General features: G+C 36.7%; 1 protein-coding gene and 1 pseudogene across 1 annotated transcript in view; one reads left to right on the forward strand and one right to left on the reverse strand.

The window, feature by feature from the left end:
• Positions 1–27,484, reverse strand: part of ARHGAP42 (Rho GTPase activating protein 42) — a 253,545-nt gene that overhangs the window by 144,168 nt on the left and 81,893 nt on the right. Inside the window, exon 3 of the mRNA XM_019741698.3 lies at positions 12,212–12,273. Within this exon, the coding sequence (XP_019597257.1) occupies positions 12,212–12,273 (62 nt within the window). The remainder of the gene's footprint in view (positions 1–12,211; positions 12,274–27,484) is intronic.
• On the forward strand, positions 7,501–7,990 carry LOC109452615 (large ribosomal subunit protein eL21 pseudogene; annotated as a pseudogene).

Genomic DNA, 27,484 nt, shown 5'->3' on the forward strand with positions numbered 1-27,484 from the left:
TAACATACCATTTCCATGATTTTGACCATATCTTTCCTACATTTTTCCTTACATATTGACCCATTTCTATAACTAAGCTTCCTGCAAAGCAATAATTTCTGTGAAATATGGAGTTGTTCTTTATCCAAAACACATTAAAATAAATATGGAACTACTAAAATGTAAGATGTTCATTCACATAATACTTAATATCTAACACATTGCTGGTGGTTTCCATTTTATAGCTGGGAAACACAGAACACTCTTCATTTATAAAAAAAGAAAAAGAAAAAGAAAAAGAAAAAAGAAAGAAAACCAAATCCCAAGGAGCTTAGTGCTTCATTTGATGTCAACAATTAATTGGAATCAAGACTTTCCCAACTTTGTATTCTGGTTTCATGCTGACTATGGAAAATTCATTTTATTTGCATCCCTTAAATAGTGTTCTGTTATGTGTGACGAGCAGAAATTATACTGTGGGTGAAAAATAAAGTGAGCAGAATTAAAAGTCTCAGATCAGTGGGGATAATTTATTTTGCCATGAGACTTAAATAGAAATACAGTAATTACTATGTAGAGCACTTTTCTGCCACCAAGGTTGTTAGATATAGTTATACACATGAAGAGTGCATCAGTTTTTTCAAACAGCAATGTTTCTGTTTAAACTATGTTAAAGATCCAAAAGGTTTGGCAAGAAGTATGGAAATATGGTTCAAGTAAGGTCTTCACAGAGTAACCGTATTTTCCAAGTGAAAAGAGGAAACATACTATCTTCAGGACCAGTCTGTGGTTTACCACTGCATTAGTAAGAAGTTAATCAAATTGTTTTAAGCTGGATCGTTATAGTAAATTTTCTTGTCTAGTATAGTTGAGGGAAAAGAAGAATGTTGGTTAAATCATTCTTTTTAACTGACTCACTGTGTTGTTTTCCTATTTAGTTCTCCTTCAATATCTTAAAGCATTATAGTTTCACACATAAAAGTCCTGCACATCCTTTTTTGAGTTATTTATTCTTAAGTATCTAATTCTTTTGTTATAATTTTTGAGGTGGTATCCATAAATTTATTTATATCTATCAAACCTGGCTAGACTCATTATTTCTAATAAATTCTCTGTAGGTTATTTAGGATTTTATAGAGGAGAAACAAAATTAAGTCTTAGATCTTTTACACCTTTCGTTTTATTTTACTCCACAGACCAGGGACCCTCCAAAACAATACTGAATTCAAGCAATAATAGTGCACATCCTTGCCTGAGTTCTCATTTTTGTAAAGTGAATGTTTCTAATGTTTGGATGAATGAATATAATGTTTTCTAACTCCTGCAAAATTTCAGACAGAATAGTATTCTGTTCAAATGACAATGTTTACTGGAAATTTCTAAGGCCATTACTACTCTGTAATAGACAAGAGTTGGGTGATTATCCAAATCACAATAACCCCCTTGTTCCTGAAAAAAGTGCTGACATTCAGAGAAACACATGCAACATACTTTGTCCCGTTGGCCTTGGGTGATTGGCCAAGGGTCTTGTGACTTTGGCTAGGTCAATCAAAGCCATATAAAGTTTTTTGTTTGTTTAAGTTCACCATGGGAAACTAGACAGGTCCTCTCCGGAAACAGTTTCTGTCAGGCATGGTGAGAGTGTTTATGACTCACCAAGTGGAAGAAGCCAACTAAGAGAACGAAGCTGATAAGGAAATGAAAGGTAGAGACAAAGAGCCTCTTAGGGGCCTCCGAGTTCAGGATTCTGGCTGTTCCTGCATCCCACAAGCAGAATGGCCCTTCCAACAGATCAATGAGATGCCTCAGTGTCTTCTCAAACAATTTTCTGTTTGCCTTGCAAATAAATGTCCCGAGTAAAACCCAACTAACAAATCACATGGTGAAATAACACAAGGCATCTTGGTAAGAATCCACTAAGGAGTCACACTTTTGTCTTGAAATCATGAATTTTGACTCCAGGACAAAAAGCAAGTTTATAAATAATTTGTTAATTTTAATTAGTATTATAACTAAAGTAAAAGATAATAAGCTATTACACATAATGTTATAAAATGTTACCATTTGGAAAAATTGGGTACCTATTTATTACACAGGATTTCTCTGTCTTAGTCCTTAAAATTGTTCGTGAATTTATAATTCTCAAAATAAAAAGTTTAATTGAAAAAGCTTTAATTCCCTTATCTTGATAGTTATTAAATCTGCAATTTCTTCAGTGCATGAACATTATGACTATGGTTCAATCATAAACAAAGACAAAAAGCTTTTGCTCACTGAAGAATATCTCAACTTCTTATTTCTACATATTTGGTTGATCAGCTGTTTCCCAACCACCCATGCTTTATTATATTATTTTAAATCTCCCTTCATAACATCTTTTACTGCTGTTTTTCTAGTCTACTTTATGTCTACTTAGTTTTATTTTCTCCGCCCTTTAAAGTTGAGTGTCCCTTCTAGGTCTTAAAAACTTTTGGGGGATGGTTATTCAATGTCTTTATATAGATTTACCTTTTATACTATCAAAGCATTTGTGTTTACAATAAAAAACAAAAACAAAAAACCCACACACAAAAAAAAATCAATGCACAAGTTTATAAATAATGTAGTAAAGACTAGTACGTCCTCAACCGTACCAGTGAAAAATTTCAAATATATATTCGAAAGCGCAAAGGTAAAAATGGAAAGATTTCAATATAATGTACAATTTTAAGACTCCAAAGTAAAGCCTATTCACCTGGAATAAATGGCAAAGGCAGCAAGATAAAATAACTAGAGATGGGAGGAAAGCGAGGGAAGCACAGGTCCTATGTGTAGTAGTAAGCTACTGCTGCTCCTGTGAATATCCCCAGCCAGAAGCAGCCAAAACCTGAACACCCAAAGATTCTTGCCCAATAGCAAACTGAAAAGGACATTTTCAATACAGTTTATATCTGGACAGAAAAAAAAAATCATCAAAATAATGTGAAAGTTCTTTATTCCTATAAATTGACTGCTTTTAAAATAGCACAATGCGGTGGAAAAGCTCCCTTTAAATCTTTCCATACACTCAAGGTTAATGTTAAAGAAAATAAAGGGATACTGGGAAACAGGAAAATATAAAGATTAGATGCTTATTGTCATATACCCATTTTTAAATCTCTAAGTCTAGCAATTTGATATATACCCATGAAATACCAGCTGTGAGAGTGACGTCAATTACCAAAAAGAAAAATCATGCCCAAATGTTAAGAAAACTGGTATACCAAATTACAAATATATTTTTAAAATTAGTGCTGATTCAGTTCCCTCTGCTGAGTGCTAGGCTAGCCATGACAGCAGAACTTCCAACAGCACACAAACAATTTTACCAAGGAAAGTGCAAGCTTCTTTCCAAGTATTCTTTTGCAAGAGCTAATAAGTATGACAATCGAGTTTCAGTTTCATCTCTTTTATTCCCCTTTCTTATACTCTGGGGTAGAAGTGTTAACAAGCTTCTACCCCAGAGTATGTCATTTCGCAAAATGACTAAAAGCCAACCTGCCAGGATAGATAGACTTCACTGTCTGACCACTACATCATATCTATTCTGAGATAATTTTAGAATTTTGACACATTTCTAGTTGTTATTAAGGGTCCTTTTCCAATTATAGACTCAAAAGACAAAATTTCATAAACATGAAGACACTGAAGTGTCTTCTGAATTGCTAGCGATTTCCCTATTCAAGTCTTTCACACTACATTAATGAATTTTACTCAAAGAAAACTTATTTACCTATTAGACTTAACCACAAAGATTTAAGTCTGGGAAACAGTAAATAGGACGCTGTGATAACTCTCAACAACCACCTCTGCTTTTCCTGTATGTGCTACTAAATACTATACTAAATTTTGGACAACCAAGATGGTTTTCTGAACACCTAATATATACCAAAAAAAAAAAAAAAAAAAGAAAGAAAAGAAAAATGAATACGAAAGAAAGAGATCAGGCCTCTGTACCCTCAGGGTTTTTAAAATTTAAATAAAAAAGGGAAGACCTGAAAGTCTAGCCCAAAGACCTGACACTGAGTCCTACATCTTGGGCTGTCACTTAACTTGAGTAATTCATTTACAGTCTATTTTAAGATTGTTTTAAGGATCAAAGAAAAATGTATATAAAGGTACTTTGCATGCTTAAAAAACACAAGTAAGTACTAGGACTATTACCAATAAAAAATAAAATCCACTAGGGGTGCAGCCATGATGAATTGTGTGATCTGCAACCTCTCAATTCTACCTTAATACTACTTCACCAGATAATTGGAAACCAGGGAAATCATGGGAAGCCTCTACAATTCAATAAATGTGAAAATCGGAACTTTGTACATAGAGAACATTGAGATGGTTTATTTTTTCTTAATTTCAGATGAAATCACTATACCAAAATAATGTTGGCATGTAGGCCAGCATACGTAAAGTTTGTTTCTAATAGAAGTTAACCTAAAACATATCAGAAATATAACCCATCCTTATGCAGGTCAAATGTTAACATATCACGCTTCATTTACCTGAGACAGGAAAACAAACTGGATTACTTCACAGATAATTGGACTTAGGTATATAACAGCATCAATGCCAGAAGCTCAAATTAATCAGTATCACCTACTGATGGCATTATGTAATGAAAAAATGTATGGCAGAGATTAAACAAAGAAACTCTTTCATCAAGGGAGACAGGACATGCAATTTTCTCAACATTTAAAATATTCTCCAATTTCATGAATCCTTGGTTCAAAGAGGAGGGACGAAAGACTTAAAATAGGTTTACTGAACATGTTTGGCTCTCACACGCCAAAATTTGATGTGGGAATTGTCAATGGACTGATGGATTAATGTTTTGCTAAATTATGTGCCTGTTTAAATATGATAGAGGATTTAAAAATTAAGCTAATTTCAACACTTATAATGCCTGTGATCTTGCCGAATTTTTCTAAGATATTGAAATACACCTAAAGCACTTAATAGAGCATCTCACTATATTAACAATATATGTTTGCTATTATGCAATTTTTAAGTAAAACAGTCTTAGTTCGTAACATGATAGATTATGTGAAGGCTTTGCAGCCCAACAACCTGGGTTTTTTAAACCCTCACGTACTACTTATTAGCTATATGCCTCTGAGTTTGCTGCTTTTTAAAATGGGTGTATTAATAACATGCATCTCAGAAGCCTGTAGTGCAGATTAAATTAGTTGAAAATATAAAGCAATTACTGTAGCATTGCCTGGTACCTTGAAACGCTAAAGGTCAGCTGTTGTTATCATTTATGGTAGTGCTTCCAATCGTGCTTATGTGACATACATTATGTTTCTAACAAATTGCAGGTGCTCAATAGCCACAGATGACTAGTGTCTAATGTACTGTGCATCACAGATATATTTTTAAAAATTTCTTGAGACTCGTAAGAGCTCAAAATCTTGTATTGATAACCAAGTAACTTAAGTTTCTGAGTTTTCCTTTTATAAAGATGTAACATAATTTTGATTCTATCCCTTATTAACCCTTATGTAGGACTGCTTATGCTTTAAAAAAAAAAGTATAAGAAAGGAAAATAGAGGTTTTAATACTGTTATAAAAAAAAGTGAACATTAAGGTTATAAGTTTCCTTTCCCAGTCTCTCATGATTTTTTTGTTCCAAAGTAATACCCAGACAGCTAGCCCACTTTAGGAAAATACTTTCATTACCCAAGGATAAAAAAGACTAATCTGGGCACTGACTAGAAGGAACATAAATCCTGGGAAACCTACAGAAAATGTGTACACTTACAGAGGTCAAAGGTCAAATGTGAATGTCACATGTTGTGAATGATGATGGTTAAAAAAGTTTCTTATATTAATCAAAATGAAAATTATAAGTCCATCTGCATAAATTCATCAAGCTAAACATAAGCTAAAATATTCTGAAGTTGAGGCTTCTTCAATTGGTGGTAAAGACATAATTAAGAGGAAAACAAAAACACTACATTGCCACACACAGTTGTCAAGGCTAGGGATTCAGAGTACTGAGAAAGTGAGGGGCCTCCAGGCAGGGGTAGAGGAGGAGCAGATCAGGTAAGCTGGACCCTCCGTCTTGAAGAACTCTGCAGCTACCGAGTCCACATCATATAAGTTTCTATTTATTACTGTACTACCTCCCTACTATGGCCAAGTGAGTAAATGGGACTTCGAGTAAACTATCCAAACAGCTATCTTCTGATTCTCCAACTGATCTAAATGTCCTTTGTTGATTTTACCTCATCTGACCAAACTCTGGACTCTGCACCTCAGGGCTCAGTCTTCCCACCTATCTACACACTCACAGACTGGGTGATCTCATACATTCCCATAGCTTTAAATACCCTCTAGAGGTTGAGAACTTCTAAATTTTTATCTCTAGGACTATCTGCTCCCCTGAACTCCAAACCCATATATCCAGCTGTTCCCTAGATGAGGCTACTTAGATATCCTGTAGGCAGCTAAGTATTCAAAATCTAAATATTTTTCCCCCATCTCTTTCTTCATCTCAATAAATGGAAATATCTTCTATGAGATGCATTATTTTTCTTTTTAGAACTTACCACCATCAGATATAATTTGTTTAATGTCTGTTTTTCCCAAAAAGAATGCAAGCTTCATTAGCAGGAATTTCATTCACAATATATAAAGATTAAGGGGGACTAATTTAGGCTGTATGGAAAATGCAGGCCCCCACAGGTGACATAAGGACTGAAGTCTGAAAGACAAGATGGAGCCTATGACAGGGTATGGATCAGGGTGTTCAAGGCAGAGGAAACAACAAACGCAGAGATTTAAGTCCAAAAGAAGCTCGTAGTGACATTAGGAGAAACAAACGCCCTGGGACTGGAAAACAGGGAACAAGAGGGAGAGAACTGATAAGGGAGGAATGGAGAGTGGAGTATGTTTCCAGGGAGTCAAGAGAGGAAATGTCAAGTCCAATGGCCTGGAAATAAGAGAAACAAACTCAATATTCCAATACAAGTAACAAAGAAAAAGTGACAAAGATCTCTGCCAGAAGACCTCAACTGAGCATTTCATGCTTCCCTCAAGGGTTCTCTCTTGATACGTTTGTATTTGTTCAATTAATTTTTACTAGCCTGTGATAAAATGGTAGCATTTGCTCAGCCATGTCAGCTGTGATCTGAAATAAAATAAGAGTTGTCCCTGTGGTGGTATGGAAACAGAAGAGACCTCACCACAGAGTTTATATAGCTTATTAATCCCTCTTTGCATTGGAGACAGTCTCAGTCTTTCCACCAGGGCACCTGAACTAAGACATCTCTAACCAAAATCATTTAAGTGCTGCATTCTATGGGGAAAAGGTCTAACATTTCCAATAAAGATGCATTTAAAAAAAGAAAAAAGCCTATGTCACTAGTCAATGTCATATCCTGACTGTAAGTAATAAACATTTTACTAGGGCTATTACAAAGGGCTATTAAATTATTTCTTATTTTTGTGTTGTTAAAAAACTGATCTGGTGGAACCGCCATCTTCCAGTAATTTGCCAAAATGACCAACACAGAGGAAAGAGGAGAGGCCCCCGCTCTGTGTTCTTTAGGCCTTTTAGAAAGCATGGAGTTGTTTCTTTGGCCACATACATACATGCGAATCTACAAGAAAGGTGATACTGTAGACATCAAGTGAATGGGCACTGTTCACATAGGAATGCCCTCTACACGTTACCATGGCAAAACTGGAAGAGTCTACAGTGTTACCCAGCATGCGGTTGGCACTGTTGTAAACAAACAAGTTAAGGGCAAGATTCTTGCCAAGAAAATTAACGTACGTAATGTGCATATTAAGCACACTCAGAGCCTATAAGCTTCCTGAAATCTGCAAAGGAAAATGATCAAAAATGAAGGAAGCCAAAGAGAAAGGTACCTGGGTTCAGCTGAAGCGCCAGCCTGCTCCACCCAGAGAAGCACATTCTGTGAGAACCAACGGAAAGGAGCCTGAGCTGCTGGAACCCGTTCCCTATGAATCCATGGCACAATAAGTGTAAAAATATAAAAGACCTCTGTACTGTTAAAAAGGCTATTCTGGTGTAGCCACATGTTGGCAGATGTCAATCACCATCTTGGAAAATGCTGTATCATGGAAAATGGTTTGTCCAGTAAGAAATATAAATTCTATCCTTAAAAGTTTCTGAAACATGTATTTCCTATTACTTTCTCAGAGTCACCTTTTTGTTGCACTAAAACTATGTATTTTTAGTTGGCCCCTAGTAGAATTAAAAAAAAACATACATAAAGTTAATAAAAAGTGAAGAGAAGGTCCCATTTCTAAAAATAATAAAATAAAAATAATATTAGACCTGGTCTTACATTATAGTAAAATGAAACGGGGTTCATATTATATATTATATTATATTATATTATATTATATTATATTATATTATATTATATTATATTATATTATATTATATTATATTATATTATAGTAAACTAAGTCTTATAGTAAACTAAGACCGGGTCTTATATTAATTTTTGCTCCAAAAGACATATTAGAGCTGATTGTCTGGGTAGGTCTTATTTTCAGGGATACATGGTATATAATAATCATGATTTATCACCTAAAAACATAGAATGATTAAATAGCATAATGAATTACAGAACTCCTTTGCACATTCTTAGTATGTATACTTACGATATTCCACTTCCTAAATAAAGCACTAATTTTTAAAACACAAATTCTTTAGCATAGCTTTGCCCAAAATCTACTACCAGTTATACTTTCAGTTGTAGTAACATGAAATGACTAGAAGTGTTGATGAATCACTCCAATATTTAGATATGTGTTTAATAATTACTTTTACAGAATCTTTGTGGGAATGCAATCCATTAGGCTTTTATCTACAGAGATTTTTCATTATTTGCTTTCTTTATTTCAGACCTCTGAAATGACAGAAAAAGGAATCAAAACCTATACAATATGACTTCACTCCTGAATGCAGAATTTCCTCCTTGCCTCAACATGAGAAGCATGGCTGAGGCAGAAATAATGATCTTTGAAACGCTACGAGTTGGTGGTCCACTCTCCATCTCCACTGTTTATAAGACACTCAACCCCATTCTCAGCCATTGCCTCTCCTTGGTTTTTGTCTTTTATCCTGTCACCATATTGGATATCTCAAGATCCTGCTCACAAAATATCCAAACCTCTGAGCTCAGCCTTCTCGATTCCTAAGGCCTGACTTCCTGCTCAGCCACATCTGAACTTCACTATCTGGAGCAGCTCCGTTGACAAGTTCAGTATTTTTCAACTCCCACTCCTGAACAACTTCTGTGTCCTCTCTTAACATCTTTGTCCCTAGTGATCCTTCAACATAAGTAAGTAATCATGCTTGCCCTCTCTGCTTTCTAAGGATGTCAGTTACCCTCCTGTCTCAGTTATCACTATACTCAATCAGGAACCCTTTTCATATTACACAAATTCATGTCCCTTTAATCCAGCACCAGGTCTTCTGTACCAACCACCAACTTAAATCTGTCCTCCCACCTATTCTTACTGCTCATAGTGAAAAGCTCTGGGTATTACTAGAAAAATCTATGAAAGCATGGGAATTCATCTTTTCTTAACATTTTTATAATGCCTAACTTGAATGGTTCTTTATCACTAACAAGCAGTCCCTTTTCTCTTGTATAACCTGCTCCTGGCTGTTCTAAACTATTTCTACAAACTCCTTTCACAGCAGATGACCATGTCTTCCTAACAGTCTATTATCCACTCTGTCCAACCAACCCATTTACTGTGCAAAGTTCTATGTTGTAACCAATCCTCTCTTCCTTTTCTCCCAACGCAAAGAAAGAGCATTTCCCCTGGTGCCTACAGGACTCCTCGCTGCTATAAAAACATTGCCTTAGCTATTTTTTCTCCTCCAACACACTTTCCCATATTCTTCAAACTAGTACATTTTCTAAAATTATAACCCAGGCTAGTTGGCTTATCACTCTTCTGAATTATTTCCACAAGATTTGAATCACAACCTCACTCAACCTGGAACCATATACATTCCCCTGGCTTCCATGCCGTTTCCAACTCTTTATTTTCACATACCTGTAACTACCCTTCCATCATATTTGTCATCAGGTCCTCTCCTGGGCCATAAGGGCACATACTACCCACATCTCCCCCATGGAACTTGGAATACGACTTTGATTGTGTAACCTCAGAGAGCTGAAGTGAGGATGATGTGTAATACACTTAAAAGTGTCCTATTTAGCCTACAGATGCCAAGGTCACCTCCACAGAAAAGTTTTCTCTGACCTCCCCAGAATGGGTCCATTTCCCATAATAGCTTTTATATATCTAGTACAGATCCCATTGTATGGCTTTCTCTCTGATACTGGGACTAGACCGCATAGTAGGCTGCTGTTTCCTAAGAAAATATGGTCACCTCTCTCCCCAGTTTTTCTTCCCCACCATATCTCTTTCTTAGCATAGCCACCAAATTAATCTTTCCTAAATCCCATATTGATCCTCTCATTTTCTATTCAAAAACTTCTAGCAATTTTCCCCACTGCCTATAACAAACACAACTTCTTAGTCCAGCTCTTAAACCCTGCATATGGCCCAAACCAGCAATCAATCTTCTACTAATACCATCTAAGAACCATTGCCTTATTCTACAAATATACAACGTCGGACAATTAAGTTCGCAAACTCATCCTAGAAAAAGTGCTACAAACCTCATTGCTGAATATCACTATTGTCACCTTCGAAGCACTCCCCTTGGGAAGCTGTGCACTGACACCAGCCCCTAATCCACCCTCCAAAGCAATTTTAGAACTCTTTTCTAGAATGGCCATCAGAGCTGTCGTCGTATTACCCTTGATGTCCTGAATGTCATCAAAATGCCTCCCTTTCAATATTTCCTTTATCTTCTGGTAAAGAAAGAAGTCATTGGGAGCCAGATCAGGTGAGTAGGGAGGGTGTTCCAACACAATTATTTGTTTACTGGCTAAAAACTCCCTCACAGACAGTGCCACGTGAGCTAGTGCATTGTTGTGATTCAAGAGCCATGAATTGTTGGCAAAAATTTCAGGTCGTCTAACTTTTTCATGCAGCCTTTTCAGCACTTCCAAATAGTAAACTTGGTGAACTGTTTGTCCTGTTGTACAAATTCATAATGCATAATCCCTCTGATATCAAAAAAGGTTAGCAATATCATTGCAACAAGTTTGTGAACTTAATTGTCAGACATAGTATATAGTACTTTCTCCTACCTTGTACCTCTGCTCAGACTCATTTATACGACTGCCGCCTCCTAGTTGTGTGATTCTGGCCTGGCTCAGGCAATGCTTCCCCCGAGTCAGGCCACCTTAAAGGTCCTCTCCTCAAATTGCTCTCCCTCATCTCTTTAGCAAAATGACACCAAACTGTGCTGCGTTTTCTAGCACATTTACTCCACACTCACATTTATTTACGTGTATATATAATTCCCCAACAGGATGGGTGAAGTAAGTGATAGCAAAGATGACATTTTAAACAAGCCTATAACCCTCAACTGACAATCAATATCTTTATCACCACCAACATTTATCATGTGCCAGGTGCTGCTACAAATGCTTTACAACAATTCTGTGGGGTACACCCTACTATGTTTCCCATGTACAAATGAGAACACTGGGTCATAGACAGGGGCCTTCACAGAAATTTCAACAATGGGTACAAAATTATATTTGTGAATGGATAAATTCATTACTAATTGAGCATTGATACTGTTACATAAAGTAATCCATCAACCTAGAATGTTTTTGCCAGTCTTCGCAGCCCCGCAAAACTCTCCCAGCCTTCAAGACCCTACTCAAATGTGCCCTTCAAAAAAGTGTCCTCCTAATACCTTGGCAAAATTAGTTGCTCGTTCCATGAAGTATCTTTAATACTTGTAGTGTATCTTTATTAGAACATTAAGGTTATTTAGAAGTGACTCAATTAGAATGGGTTTCTTAACGGAAATTTGTTCAATATTTTTAATTCTCAGAAACACTAACTGGAAAGCAAAATGAATGTAACTTACATCTGCTGAACAAATGAAATAAACAGAAATGGCTTTTCTTATTAGTAATATTTGATAATCAGATTTTTTTTCTATAACATTTAGTACATGTATCAAATTATAAGCTCTCATATGGCTAAGTATAGTTCAGAAAGTCTATTTTTTCTTTTATTTTATCCAAACAAAGCATTATTCTTAAAAAATGAGTAATGGACTTACCAGTCTTCTCCTTTCTTCTTCTACTGTGATGAGTAGTCTTGCAAATTCTTTTAGTGATTGAGCTATTTAGAAGATAAATTTTAAAAAGAAGCATTAATCTCTTTTTAATGCTAGTATCCACTTGCACAGGAATAAACATTACAATGCAGCTAGTTATAAATTTGTATATATCCTGTGGTTTTATGTTTATATAAGCATAAAACAGTAAATACATTAGGATCTCAATGACTAACAGCTATAGATAAGAGATGTCTGTGTGCTGTAATTTGAAGTTAAGCATGGGTCAAGTGTGCAATTCTTTTTTTCAAAGACACTAGAGGAATAGTTTACATATATAATATATATCTATAAATACACATTAACAAATAAAAGTACAGTATTGGAATCACTTCTAAACCGAATACTACAAACAGTGAAAAATATAAACCAAATACTACAAATAATTAAAAATATATTAAATCTGTAAGAAGCAAAAAAAAAAAAAAAAAAAAATGTGTAAGAAGCACTAAATCCAGTCCTATTTAGATGTACTGAGTAACAGCCAATGATGCAAGGTCTCTCCCACTGACTTCTTTGTAGAAGTTCAACAGTTATAGATACTGAAGAAACAGATTTTGTATTCCTCCCATATCCGAGATACTTCAGCTCATTGTTAGTGTGGTGGGATGACCACCAGCAACAGCATTCTGCGAACTTGTTAGAAATACAGACTCTCAGGCCCCATCCCAGAACCTGTATGTTAACAAGATCCCCAAGTTTGCATATTACAGTTGAGAAGCACCACATTAGAAAACTGTGAACCTATATTGCCATGGGTTGGGGAAAATACCAAATATTCAGGAACACTGAAAGAACAAACCAAAAATAAATAGGGACTTAACAGTAGCATATTCTTTAAAAATGCTTAGTCCCAAATGGTGATTGTAAAAAAGTAATTCATTCACATCAATTTGTGTACCTTATACTTAATATGAATTATTAACTAAAGTTGAGATGTTTTGTTACAATACTACCCTGTTTCCCTGAAAATAAGACCTAGCCAGACAATCAGCTCTAATGCGTCTTTTGGAGCAAAGATTAACAGAAGACCTGGTCTTATTTTACTATAATATAAGATCAAGTCTAATATAACATAATATAATGTAATACCCAGTCTTATTTTACTAGAAGACCCGGTCTAATATAATATAATATGACATAATATAATACTGGGTCTTATATTAATTTTTGCTCCAAAAGACCCATTAAAGCTAATTGTCTGGCTAGATCTTATTTTCAGGGAAACACAGTAACAAAACAAACAAGATGAATGCAAAATTTGTTTTTGTTTAAGCATTGAAACCTCCCTTCTATGCCCTTACTCTTTAGGCTCCCTCCTCCCCTTGCTTCACTCACAGTAACACTGAAAACATTCTGTGAGACCAGAAGTCTAGTAAATCCAGCATAAAACCTACAATACAGGCTTACAAGTAAGTGAAGAAAACAAATCAAGTCACATCAACAGAACTTATTAAGGAAGAGAAAAAAAACGTTTTCTTTTCAAGAATTTAAAATTCCAATCTAGGATTTTCTCTCCCTCTTTTAAGAACTGCTAGGCTTACACTAAATTAAGCTGGTTTGAAATGCTACCCCTATGATTACTTCACATTGGGTTTTATTCACAGTTACCAAAACAGAAATCAAAGGATTACCTAGGAGACTCAGATTAATCTGATAAACACATTACAGGACTTAGAGTAAAGATAACTTTTTTTTTAGAAGTTTTAATTTCTTCATAAATAACTCTTATCAGTGGTGCAATACAACGCAGTTTTTGTTTGGTTGGTTGGTTTTTGTTTTGTTTTGTTTTTTGTTTTTTTAATTTACTTTTTAAATTTATTGGGGTGACAATTGTTAGTAAAATTACATAGATTTCAGGTGTACAATTCTGTATTACATCATCTATAAATCCCATTGTGTGTTCACCACCCAGAGTCAGTTCTCCTTCCATCACCGTATATTTGATCCCCCTTACCCTCATCTCCCACCCCTCACCCCCCTTACCCTCTGGTAACCACTAAACTATTGTCTGTGTCTATGAGTTTCTGTTTCTCATTTCTTTGTCTTGTTCTTTTGTTATTTTTGGTTTATATACCACATATCAGTGAAATCACATGGTTCTCTGTTTTTTCTGTCTGACTTATTTCGCTCAGCATTACATTCTCAAGATCCATCCATGTTGTCACAAATGTTCCTATATCATCTTTTCTTACCGCCGAATAGTAGTCCATTGTGTATATATACAACAACTTCTTTATCCATTCATCTATCGAAGGACATTTTGGTTGTTTCCATGTCTTGGCCACCGTAAACAAAGCTGCAATGAACATTGGAGCACACGTGTCCTTATCTACAGATGTTTTCAGATTTTTTGGGTAGATACCCAGGAGAGGGATTGCTGGGTCATATAGCAATTCTATTCATAATTTTTTGAGGAACCTCCACACTGCCTTCCATAACGGCTGCACCAGTCTGCATTCCCATCAACAGTGTATGAGGGTTCCTTTTTCTCCACAGCCTCTCCAACACTTGTTACTATTTGTCTTGTTGATGATAGCCATTCTGACTGGGGTGAGGTGATATCTCATTGTGGTTTTGATTTGCATTTCTCTGATGATTAGTGATGTGGAGCATTTTTTCATATGTCTATTTGCCATTTGCATGTCCTCTTTGGAGAAATGTCTCTTCAGGTCCTCTGCCCATTTTTCAATTGGGTTGTTTGTTTTTTTGTTGTTGAGTTGCATGAGTTCCTTGTATATTCTGGATATTAGCCCCTTATCAGAGGCACTATTTGCGAAAATCTTCTCCCATTCAGTTGGTGGCCTCTTTATTTTGTCGATGGTTTCTTTTGCTGTGCAGAAGCTTTTAAGTTTCATATAGTCCCATTCGTTTATTTTAGCTTTTACTTCCATTGCCTTTGGGGTCAAATTCATAAAATGCTCTTTGAACCCAACGTCCATAAGTTTAGTACCTATGTTTTCTTCTATGCAGTTTATTCTGTCAGGTCTTATGCTTAAGTCTTTGATCCGTTTTGAATTAATTTTGGTACATGGTGACAAATAGCAGTCCAGTTTCATTCTTTTGCACATGGTTATCCAATTCTCCCAGCACCATTTATTGAAGAGGCTGTCTTTTCTCCATGGTATGTTTTTTAATGAAGAAGCTATGCTCAAAAAACACACTTCATTGTCAGAATCTTTACTACCAGTGCTCAAAATACTTGAGGCATTAGGGATCTATTCTAGTGTGTCAGCAGGGGACCAATTATGGTCTGATCATATCAGCAACAATAACTGAAATAATATCACATGTTCTAGAAAATAAAACTATTATTTACAGAGTCTTATGCTAAAAGGAAGGGTAACATTTGGGGAAGTCTGAAAACAGAAAAGTTATCAGATAGTCTTCCAGGTGTTGGAAGAAACATGTATAGGAAGTGAATAAATAAATATATATCAGATAATATGTATCAGATATATAAAATCGCTTCTAGCCTTTTGGCTAAGATCAAGTATAAAAACATAAACATTATATATATGATAACTATATACATACATATATTCACTTGCATACACACACACACACACACACACACACACACACACACACACACATATAATCTCCTAATAGTTCTGTCTCAAGACTTCCAGCCTCCACCCAGAATCTCAAAATAAGTCACCAGAAACACAACCAAGTATTCTCATTTTTTCTTGTAAGGGTTAGCAGCCATCAAAAGGGAGAGATCAGAAGCAGTTTTCTAAGTCCCGTTACTCAAAAGAGATACTGTGGGACAGTGAAAAGAAAAGACAAGTTTGGGGACCAGACAAGCCAGAGTGAGAATAGCACTAGTTGTGTAAACTTGTCTAAATTACCTCACACATTGGAACATCAGTCTTTCTCATCATTAAAATAGAGGCAGTATTATTTACCTTACTAGGTGATTTGCAGATTTTAAGATTATGTAGGTAAGTATTTATCCTGATGCCAGGCAAATACCAAGTGTTCAATAGAAGCGAGCTATTATTTAAGTTAAAATATTAAACTACATTTACCATGAGCACACACTTGTTGAAAATGTGAGTCAGTAGTATTCATGCAGCAATCCAGTTTTGACAACAAGAAGTTGAACAGAAAAACTTTTACAAACATATAGATTTTAACTGGAGTGTATAATAGCATATTAAGGTTCTGTATTTTCAGTAAAGAATGCATTCCATCATCTTTCTGGCAGCCATCTACTACCACTGAAGTTCTCTCTGGGTGTCAAAAAAAAAAAGTGTCAACAAAACGTTGGATGGTCGGAGGCAATGTGACTATGTCTACAGAGAAAGAAGCCAAGAGATAAATCAGTTTGGGTTACAGGAATTGGAGGCAGCAGGTAATCCTAAAGGTGAGAAAATAAGAGGAAATATAAATAGAAAGAGCAGTCAAAAGTCTGTGTAAGAAGCACTTTAACTCCAGATTTCTAACTCAATTCTCCCAAACATTTTAATAAAAGAAAAACAACAAAAAACCCTCACAGTCCTATGCTTCCTTTTATCGGAAGCTACTAGATGACACACTCTGACAAAACATGGGACTAAACCAAGAGAAGAAGATACAGACTCTAGAAACAGGAGGTCCAATATAGAAAAGCAGCAAATGGAATTCTTAGGACAACCCAGATAGATACATGTATTCCAGTACAACAGTTGTGCAACTGGTCCAGAGAGGATCTTACCTAAACTGGAGCAATAGGTAAGGGGCTCCAGGAAATGTCCGCCGAAAAAGGAAAACAGAACTGATCAATATCCTGATGTGTCAATGTAATGAAATGTTTATACTCCTTTTTTATAAGGAAATTCAAAGGCAATTATTAACTCCTGGGAAACCAAAGTTATACACAAGTAACACTATCAAAATAAATGAAATAGCTGAGTTGTGAGTAATATGTACAAAGTCACTGTAATACAAACATTAAAAATAGATTTTGGCAAAATTAAGTTTTAACAACTGAGAGAATAGGGGAAAGGAGCACGTGAGATAGTATGAACTCAAGCTATAGTGTGACAACTGTATGAATTAAAAAGATGACATCTAAAACTGAAAAGAGGGTAAAAGGGATCAACTATATGGTGATGGAAGGAGAACTGACTCTGGGTGTTGAATTCACAATGTGATATATAGATGATGCATTACAGAATTGTACACCTGAAACTTATGTAATTTTACTAACAATTGTCACCCCAATAAACTTTAATTTTAAAAAAATGAAACTGAAAACAAAAACCGAAAAGTAGCAAGGTATTCATAATCGTTAAAGAAAACAGAAGAAATGGCTAAAAGTTCAAAGTGGTCTTTCTAGGAAATTAAGCGGTGGGGACTGGTAAGACAGGGACTGTTAGTTTTTGTTAAGCTTAATAAAAATCCATAGCTTTTTAAATAAATAATGAAAAATAAAACATGATATTAATGCTGATTTTCTTACTAGCCTAAATTCTAGGAGGGCACTGATCACATATAATAAATTTTCCCAAAGGGTTAAGTGAATATCTAGCACATAGAAGTCTGTCATCTGGTATTTTTGGAATAAAGAAAATGTAACTTCATTAGAGGCTGGCAGAGGTACACTAGAACCTCCCACATGGTCAACCAGAAACGACTATTGGCACACGTAGTGAGGCCCTAAAAGTCCCAGGCAGTATTTTACAATGACGACTGCATGAGTCCACAGGCTTCCCCAAAGTAGCTACTACAGTAAGAGTAACTTGTGGCATTGCCTTAAATCCGATTTTGATTACAAGTAAGAAAACTCAGGTTCTCAATGTGCTGTTGTACCTCTTTGTCCAAAAATTAATGATATTGCTTTCTGTTTTACTTGGTTTTCTGGTCTGTTTCCAAAATAAATACTATTTATAGACTCAGTGCAGTAATACTTGATTATAATGAGAATGTCGGAGGAGAAAAATTTTAACACGTAAAAGCAATCCCTTGTCTGGTTAAACACATGTCTCCTTCCAGCAGTTTTCTGAGTTTGCCCCCATTTAACAAGTTTTGTTCCCTCTTTCTCTTTTGTTGATTTTTCAGGGAAATGACTTCAAAAACCTAAGCTTGTTCTCTTTATTATAGTCTCAGTTCCCTAAAAAGCACATGTTTCTTGGTCCAAATGAAGATATTCATGTTTGTCATTTGTTCTGTAAAAAAACGAACAGCCAAGAACACTAAATATTTATTTCATGAATTAGTGACAGTGGCCTACTAACTTTTGAAACCCATATCTAATATTCTCCCCTAATCTTTATATTTATAATAATGTCAAAGTATTGCATTAATAGTTTACTAAGCACAAAGTAACACACAGAAAATAACAATTAAGAGTCCTATAAAGTAGATATCAAACAATTCAAAATATTATCTTGTAAATTGTGTTTTAGGATTAAGGGCTGAAAAATAGCAGTCTCTTCCTGGCCTGCCCCACCCTCAAATTAGCAGGAACCTCTGACACAAATCAGACAGATCCAAGCTGCCTAGCATACCCCAGCAGCTCTCTAGAGACAAGAAGCCTGCATTAGCATCTTTGGTGCACAGGACTCACAAATGCCATAAAGAGACCATGAAATCTGGAGGGAGTCTATTCTTGAGCAGACCTTGGGCAGAAAACATATACGTACAAAATGACTCCCCCAGCACCCATCACAGTGCCTTACACAAAACAGCTATTGATTTTATGACTACTTAAAATATATCTTCTAAGACTTCATTTAGGCAAAATCTGAAAATATTTATTACATGCAAATTTCTAATACCTAAATACTTTATTTTATAAGCAACTACTTGTGATGCTCCTATTTATTTAGCTAGGAATTTAGCTCGTAAATATTAATATTTACATAAATAACCATGTCATTATCTGATTTGGGGGATCGAGACTAACTTCGAATGCAACAGCCAGTCCTGCAATTTCAGCTCTTGCTCATACCTACGTGATATGACAGGTGGATGATTTAGTGAGAACAATATTCCAAAAACAAGAGGGCATTCAATAGATGATCGTTAAATGAATTAATGTGTTTAACAATACATTCCCACGGTCTATTTGCTCTATAAGGAGAAACATACCAACACGTATTCTAGGCTACATAAAATACCATGAAAGGAATAGCCAGATACTTTGGAAAATTATGTAGGCTATCCACATTCCTGCCACCTGCACGAAACTTTCCTGGCTATATTCACCAGTAATAATCTTTCCCCTTCCTGACCATCTGGACCATGAGATTACAGGAGAGCAACCAAAATACTTTCACATATAAATTTTAACTTTCCAACAAATTATTGAGGTCATGAATACTGCTATAGGCTTCCTTTTTTATCTCCACTAAGTGACATTGGAAAAACACTTTTGCAACAAGAGAAATCAATTATTCAGGTGTATTTATGACAGGCCCTGAGAGTATAAGCATTCACAAACACTGCTGGATTATGCCTAGAGGGTGAGAAGTATGATAATGGCTTCTTTCTTTACCAATATCATCAATTTCGAAACATTTCTGAACTGTCTAAAAAACATATTTCCTAACTTAATTCTTTTTAGCAGGCTTAAATTCACCCTAATATTTTTGACTATGGAAAACCTAGTTTATTGTCAGGAAGTAAGAATGAGAGAGAAGAAAGAAAATTACTCCCTGTTCATTGCTGACATGACTCTACTACTTAAGTACTAAGCATTATACTCTTAAATGTTTCAACAACTGATCAGCTTGGGCTTTCCAGATTGTACAACTAGGAGGAAAATTGAAGCAAGTCTCTCTTGCATCCAAACCAACGTTTACGAAGTCTGACAATTAAATTGGTAAACTCATCCTAGAAAAAGTGCTACAGACCTCATTGCTGAATATCACTATGGTCACCTTCAAAGTACTCCCCTTGGGAAGCTATGCACAGACACCAGTGCCTAAGTCCACCTTTCAAAGCAATTTTGGAACTCTTTTTCTGGAATGGCCATCAGCGCTCTCGTCATATTACAGTACACCCTTGATGTCCTGAATGTCATCAAAATGTCTTCCTTTCATTATTTCCCTTATCTTCAGGTAAAGGAAGAAGTCATTGGGGGCCAGATCAGGTGAGTAGGGAGGGTGTTCCAATACAGTTATTTGTTTACTGGCTAAAAACTGCCTCACAGACAGTGCCATGTGAGTTGGTGCATTGTCGTGATGCAAGAGACATGAATTGTTGGCGAAAAGTTCAGGTCATCTAAGTTTTTCACACAGCCTTTTCAACACTTCCAAATAATAAACCTGGTTAATTGTTTGTCCAGTTGGTACAAATTCATAATGAATAATCCCTCTGACATCAAAAAAGTTTAGCAGTATCATTGCAACAAGTTTGCGAACTTAATCAGACAATATGTTAAATATTTAAATAATAATCAGACAATATGTTAAATAGTTCTCCCAGGAGTCTTTTCTCAAACCTAAATAGCATAAACACATACTCAAACAAAGTACAGATCACAAATTCATGACATATACAACTATGTCAACAGAGTTTTTTCACTTTATTGGAGTGAACAAATCATTTATGACGTTTAGATATACTGATGAATAGGGGAGAACTGGGTTAACAGTAGGATTTAGACTTAGTTAAATCTCAAGGAAAACATGAAAACCTGTAAAAGTCAGATTAAGCCAATGCAATCATATTTTATAACTCCAGATGATGGCCCAACAGTCACTTTACTTTTCTATTTGGGTGTGAGATAGAGGCTGTCAAGCTTTCTTAGTATCCTGGCACTGACTTTTCATGAAGAGTAGGAAAAAAGCAACAAGACATCCACACTTAAATGAGGATAGGAACCACAGCAGGAGAATTTGTCATCTCCTTCTAGATGTGGTCATATCAAGAAAAGTAAGTGCAGAATCCATAGCGAGGTGATGCCCAGCATTACACCACAAGGCATGCAAAGACCTAACAGGTGTCACCATCAGCAGTTATGCTTGGAACTCCTACTGAGGGAGTTTCAATTCTCTGAACATTTAAAAGATCAAAGTCAGCATACTGATTGAAGTATCCAAGGGAAAGTTTTGGTTCAGGAACAGTTTAACCCATGAACAAAGCAAGGAGCACACGATCAGCTTGTGGCATGCCTGAATAATAAAGAGTGTACCTGCAACACCGACAGAGTGATATAAAACCTGACACCAATTCTTCCCACCAGGTACTGTGTCTTTGGTAAAAATTAACACCTCCCACTGATGGTCTGTCCCCTAGGTCTGCAACACTAGCATTACTGGCAACCACAGGCTCTAGTTATTATTTTCTGGGAACCACAACATCAAGTAAGATTTTTCCACTCCATTTGTGGCTTCAAGTTCCACGGATGCCTAGTTGCAAAGCCAATAAATTGCTTCCTAAACCAACAGGGGGAAAAAGAAAAGCCACAGGGCACCGTCAAATGCTGGCTGATCACTCCAGTACACCCTAGTACTCAGAGGCACTCATCTTTCTAACACTTCGTAGCCCCTTAGAATCGAGGGTCTCATGAAAAACACATGGAAATTTGGTTACCTTTAAGGTAACTAAACCAGATTCTCCATAATGTCCTCCTGGTGGTCAAATTTATTTTTATTCACCAAACACAAATTGAAGAGATTAATATTGAAAACAAGTCCCTAAAAACTTGCATTTAAATTGTTTTATATCCTACCAATACATCTTTGTGTTACACTGCATTCAGGAAAATTAGGTTTCAGCAATTATCAGATGTGCCAAGTTGGTAGAGCATATTAGATATTATTTTAGTAATAAAAGGTTATTTAATATTACAGCATAGTTTACTAAGCATTATAGAAATAAGTGCACAGCCTACAAATGAAAACAGTCATAAAGTTAAACTTTTATCAAGTTGACCAGGTACTCTGCACAGAGTTAGGAACGGCCTCAACTTTTCTTCTTCACTTGTCTAACACCATCAACTGTGCCACAGCTGGTCTGTCCAGTACTCAGATGCCAATCCAGACTCTGAGCAGGACACATGGACAGAATCCCCACTTTGGAATCCACTGGCTTAATACCAAGCCATTTCTTTCTGCTTTCTCTTGTTCCTATGTATCCTTTAACCATATCGCCCAGATTCTTTGCAGGGCTTATGATCAGTCACCCACTGTCCTTTTAAATACCCAATTCCTGGTCCTAGTGCCTCCCTCCATACCTGGGTTCTGACAGTCCACAGGACCCCAGACCCTAACCTGTGCTCTACTTTAATCTGGTCTATCATTGTGGGTCCCAGCACTGCTCAACACTGCACATTTGGGCTGAGATTCAGAACTTGTGGCCAAATTGTCAATCTTTCACTCTTTTCTGGTCTGACTGGATACTCAGTCTGGTTTCTCTTATCCTTCCTGGCATAAGAACTGGACTCAAAAGAAGACACCTTCTGTACCAGGGACTTCACCTGTAAAAGAAATTTCCTACTGCTGCTGATTGATTAAGATTACCTATTAAAACTGAGAATTATGACTCCAAGATGAAAGTCACAATGGATACACAAAAATTCTAGACTAGGTATCTAATGATGTTTCCTTGATATCCTCTCTCTAAACTAAGAAGCTCTTAGTAATACCTGCTTTGAAACTGCCAAACTGCAAGGTATTTTAACAACTCTGGCATACTCATTTTACACACACACACATACACGGCTGATATGTTACATACCAGGGTTGCCAAAAAAATGTATACACATTTTAAGAGATGTTATCTATGCTCAAGCAGTAGTTGGCCATAATCAGAAGTGATGGAAATGGTAACCAGTTTGAGTACCTCTTGTAATTACAGAAGTCAAACGTGACTTGTATTCATCTTTTGTTACCGGTATATATTGAGTATTACAATTAATACAGTTATTTTTTTCCTTTCTTAAAATATGTATACATTTTTGGCACCCTTTGTATGCATCTTTTAACGTAAGTCCAAATCTTGATAAATATATAAAAATATAGAAAGACGACTTTTCAATTTCACACAATTCCAAAACTTGATTCCAGTTGGTCTCTCCCCAGATTTCATCACACTACTGCATTACTTCAAATGAATTTAACCTAAATTCTAGCACAGATCTTTTACTATGAGATTTTATGTTAAGGCAGTAAGTGTTGTTGTGCATAACTTAGTCTGCTATATATTTTGTTTTCTTTCTATTAACAAACACGTTAAAAAAGAAAGAAGTGTGCTCTTCTGATGTTGCCTTTTTGTTTTTTGTTTGTTTGCTTGTTTGTTTGTTTTTTGTATTATTTTAGTGGTGTTTGACCTGTTTCCCAAAGCCAAAACAACCCCCAATTCAGAAACCATGTTCCCAAGGTGTAGACCCCTTACACACTGGAGCACCTCTACCAAGAGGTAGAGATGTTACATACACCATCTCATTTACTGTCCACACAATGGTCTAAGGTACTGAAGTAGGTGTTATCTTCATTCTGCGGGTGAGCAAAGGAGGATCAATGAGCTGGAGAAGCTTGCCCCATGATCTCACAGCTAGTAAGTGGAGAAGCAGGTATTTCATTTTAACTGTCTGATATCACAAGTCTATTGTCTTCCAGCAAACCATCATTGCTGGGGGCGGGGGAGTACAGGGGAGTAGTGCTGGCCTACAACCCTGCTAGATTACAGGAAAGAACAAGCTTATCATCTCTCAAGGCAACCAGTGCCAGAGCTGTTTGTGCTCAAAGGGCAATCAGGCGCCAAGTATCCTGCCTTGAAGGGAACAATCAGTAATTTGTTGCTGACAAACTGCCACTTACACCAAGCAGGCCCCCTCCCCATTCTTACTACCACCAGGAACTGACCTCCCAGCACTCCTTCACATTCCACAAAGACTGAAGCCCCTGCATACTCCCCCTCCGCACCGGGTCCTGCCACCACCCCACTGACACTTCAACATCTGCTTCCTCATCCAATATCCAGCTTCTTTTCCACAACCTCCAATGACCTTCTTCTCTGTGATTCACACACCCACAAGGACACCAAGAGTTCAAGCTATCTAACCCCTTGGCTTTGGCTTTTTGGCAATCCTTTCATTCAACTCTGGTTTACTCCTAATCTTATTTCCCACAGTGGCTATCTAAAAAGAATTTTCTCCTTTCTCAAGAACCCAGCCCCACACTTCCCCTCACTCATACCAGATGGCCTAGCCTTCTGCTTCTCTGAGAGAAGTTCAAGCCCCTCTGGTCAACACTATCTTTATTCATTCACTTCAACTTTCCTGTCTCAGAAAAGGGGCCCTCTTCCTCTCAAAAGCGAACAACTTGACATGAAGCTTCTAATCTCACCCTCTCTCACCTCTAGCTACATTTTTTTTCTCTCTCTCTCCGTCATTTCCATCATCCCTCATCTCTCCTCACAAGCGATGTCTCCTTCCCCTAGGATTACAAACTTCAGTGTACTCCTAATCTCATGACGAAGGAAGAGGAGACACAGGGTGGGGGAAGGAGACTTTTCCACACCGTCACCAGCACTCTGCTGTGTGCAGCTCCTTACTCCTCACACTACCCACAAGGAGATCACAAGTTAAAGACCCAAATCTTCTGTCTCCATTCTCCCAGGTTTTAAATAATGAGGTTAAATAAGATGCACGGTCACAGAACTAATGACCTACAGAGCTAAACTTTGCACCCAAATGAGCTCACCTGAAATATATACACGTTCCCACTAGTCTAGGCACAGTCGCACATCCCCAACTCACTATTCTAAATGTAATAAATCCAGTTATCTCCTGGGTAAGTCTAAGAGGGATTTTATCTGCATCTCGAAACTTAAAATGAGTCCAATCTTAACTCACAATTCTGCTCCACTCCCAAGTACTCTGGCCACATATAAACACATAAATAGGCTCATAACACCATACTCCTAGTAACTCAAGTAATGGATCACCCTAAATCCTTCTTTCCACTCATCAAATGCTGCTGGTCTCTCTCCTCTTCTTCTGTATCCCTTCTTCTGTATCCATGTACAGCTATCACTTCATCTCTGCTGTTCTATTACAGCAGTCTAGTAATTGGTTTCCCAGATTCTGTAACTCTAATTCGTCACATGTACTAACAGTCAGAATAAAATTCCTAAAGGGCACCTCTGATAATGTCACTATCCACCTTGAAAACCCTGAATAGGTAAATAAAATCCAAACTCCATACTGTAAGCAATTTGGGGTCTCCATGATGTGGCCGTACATACCTTTCCAAGTACCTCGCCTGAGATTCTACCATTTCTAATCTCTAACTCAGCACTTTGAAACTACTAGACATTCCTGTAGTTTCCCATTTCCATGTTTGTCCTTTACCTACATTTCTTAAGCTGTATCTTATCTAATCATTAGGATCCAGCACGAATAACCTCTATTTAAGCATCTTCTGAGGACCCCACCCAGAAGTCCCTTCTCCAGCTTCGGTGTTCTCACAGCATTTTTGTTCTTACTGTATCTAAAGCACTCAGCACATTCTTCTTAGTATTATAGTGATTATATGATAAGGATTTTTTTTACCCCATTCTATTTTATTAGTCTAATATGGATACAAGATTTTACTTATGTATGACTGTACTAAATTATCCATACATAAGGTACTCTGCATTCAGAAGACATTCATTATTGGTAGACAATTCTAGAGCGTCAAATTCTATATCAGCGTGAATTAAATCATACCTTGTATGTGACTTTTATTTGAAAAGCTGACTTTTTTCATCCCTGGGAAATGTGTGCAGTATCTACACTGGCCCATGAACACCATTTCTCATTTGCAGGGTATTTATCAATTTGTTCTGCATAAACCAAAGCCTTTTTTCAGGCTGTGAAGGACAATGTGACAACAAATGATGAGGTTTCCCTACAAACACATGGCTTCTACAACTTTAGCAGCTCCACTGGCAAAACACTGGGTGTCAGGGACCTGGTGATCAAAAACATTTTCCCTGTTTTAGTACCCTCCCCAATTGTGCCTCCCTTGGTAGAAACCACAAGTATATTGTTTAGAGTAGTGGTTTCCTACAAGCTACATCAGACACCAAGAATCTCCATAAAATTAAAGGCTCCTGTGGTCTCAAGCCAGGGGATTCCGCCTAGTTCAGGTCTGGAGTGGGGCTCAGGAATCACATTTTTAATGTTCCCTCCAGTTGATTCTGATGCTAGGCAGTGTGGCAACTACTGACTTTTTTGGGGGAGGTGGGGGAGGGCGGTAGAGGGTAGATGCATGCTTTGTGTAAGGAATCAAGAATTCAAACTACGTTTAAAAAGGAAACAGTATTTATTTTAACAAAATTTGTAAGGATCATCTCTACTTCCTCACTTGAAGCTCTTCAGTACTTTTCATGGCAGAAATAGTACCCTTGGCCCTGAGGTTAGGGAGGAAATAAGACCATTATCTCCAAGTCCTAAGAATCAAGCATGACCTGAAAGTTCTTCTGTCCACAGCCCTCTGAATCATGACTCAACAATTATCCTGAATTTTATCTCTGACAGAGCAATTACTCGGAATTAGCCTTTCCAAGCTCCCCATGCACATATTTCTAAATAACTATCTAAGGTATGTGTTTCTCTTTTTCTTTTTTAGACCTATTATTCAACTCTTCTCTTGCCAACTTCTCCCTCTATGTTCTGTGCCCCCTACCTTACCCCCAGCCTCTCTCATTGCTCATATGCTTGTCTTTGCCTTTTGACATGAGTTTTCCATTAACCTCTGGGAGCCTACTGTGTTTCCCCCAAAAAAAGACCTAGCTGGACAATCAGCTCTAATGCATCTTTTGGAACAAAAATTACTATAAGACCCGGTCTCATTTTACTATAATATAAGACCCGGTCTTATTTTACTATAAAATTGTGTGTCATGTCATGTCATGTTATATCATATCATATCATATAAGACTGGGTCTTATATTAACTTTTGCTCCAAAAGACGAATTAGAGCTGATTGTCCGGCTAGGTCTTATTTTCGGGGAAACACCGTATGTCGTGCCTCCTAATTCAATTATTTCAGACACTGTCTCCTGGATGATTGCCTCTCTGGTCCAAACATTTTATGTCAAAATTGAAACTGTACTTTTATTATTTCATTCACATTTAGAAATGTTCTCTCTTGGTTCATAAAAGATTTGGTGATGAAGGCAATCTTTGATTCACTCTGAACTGGCAAAGACTTCCATGCTATAATTCATTACATACACTGATGCCAGAATAAACCTCATAAAGGGCAATTTCAATCAAAAGCCTCACAT

The sequence above is a fragment of the Rhinolophus sinicus genome, chromosome 14, assembly GCF_057876585.1.
Source record: "Rhinolophus sinicus isolate RSI-liver-muscle chromosome 14, RSI-T2T, whole genome shotgun sequence".
Lineage (NCBI taxonomy): Eukaryota > Metazoa > Chordata > Mammalia > Chiroptera > Rhinolophidae > Rhinolophus > Rhinolophus sinicus.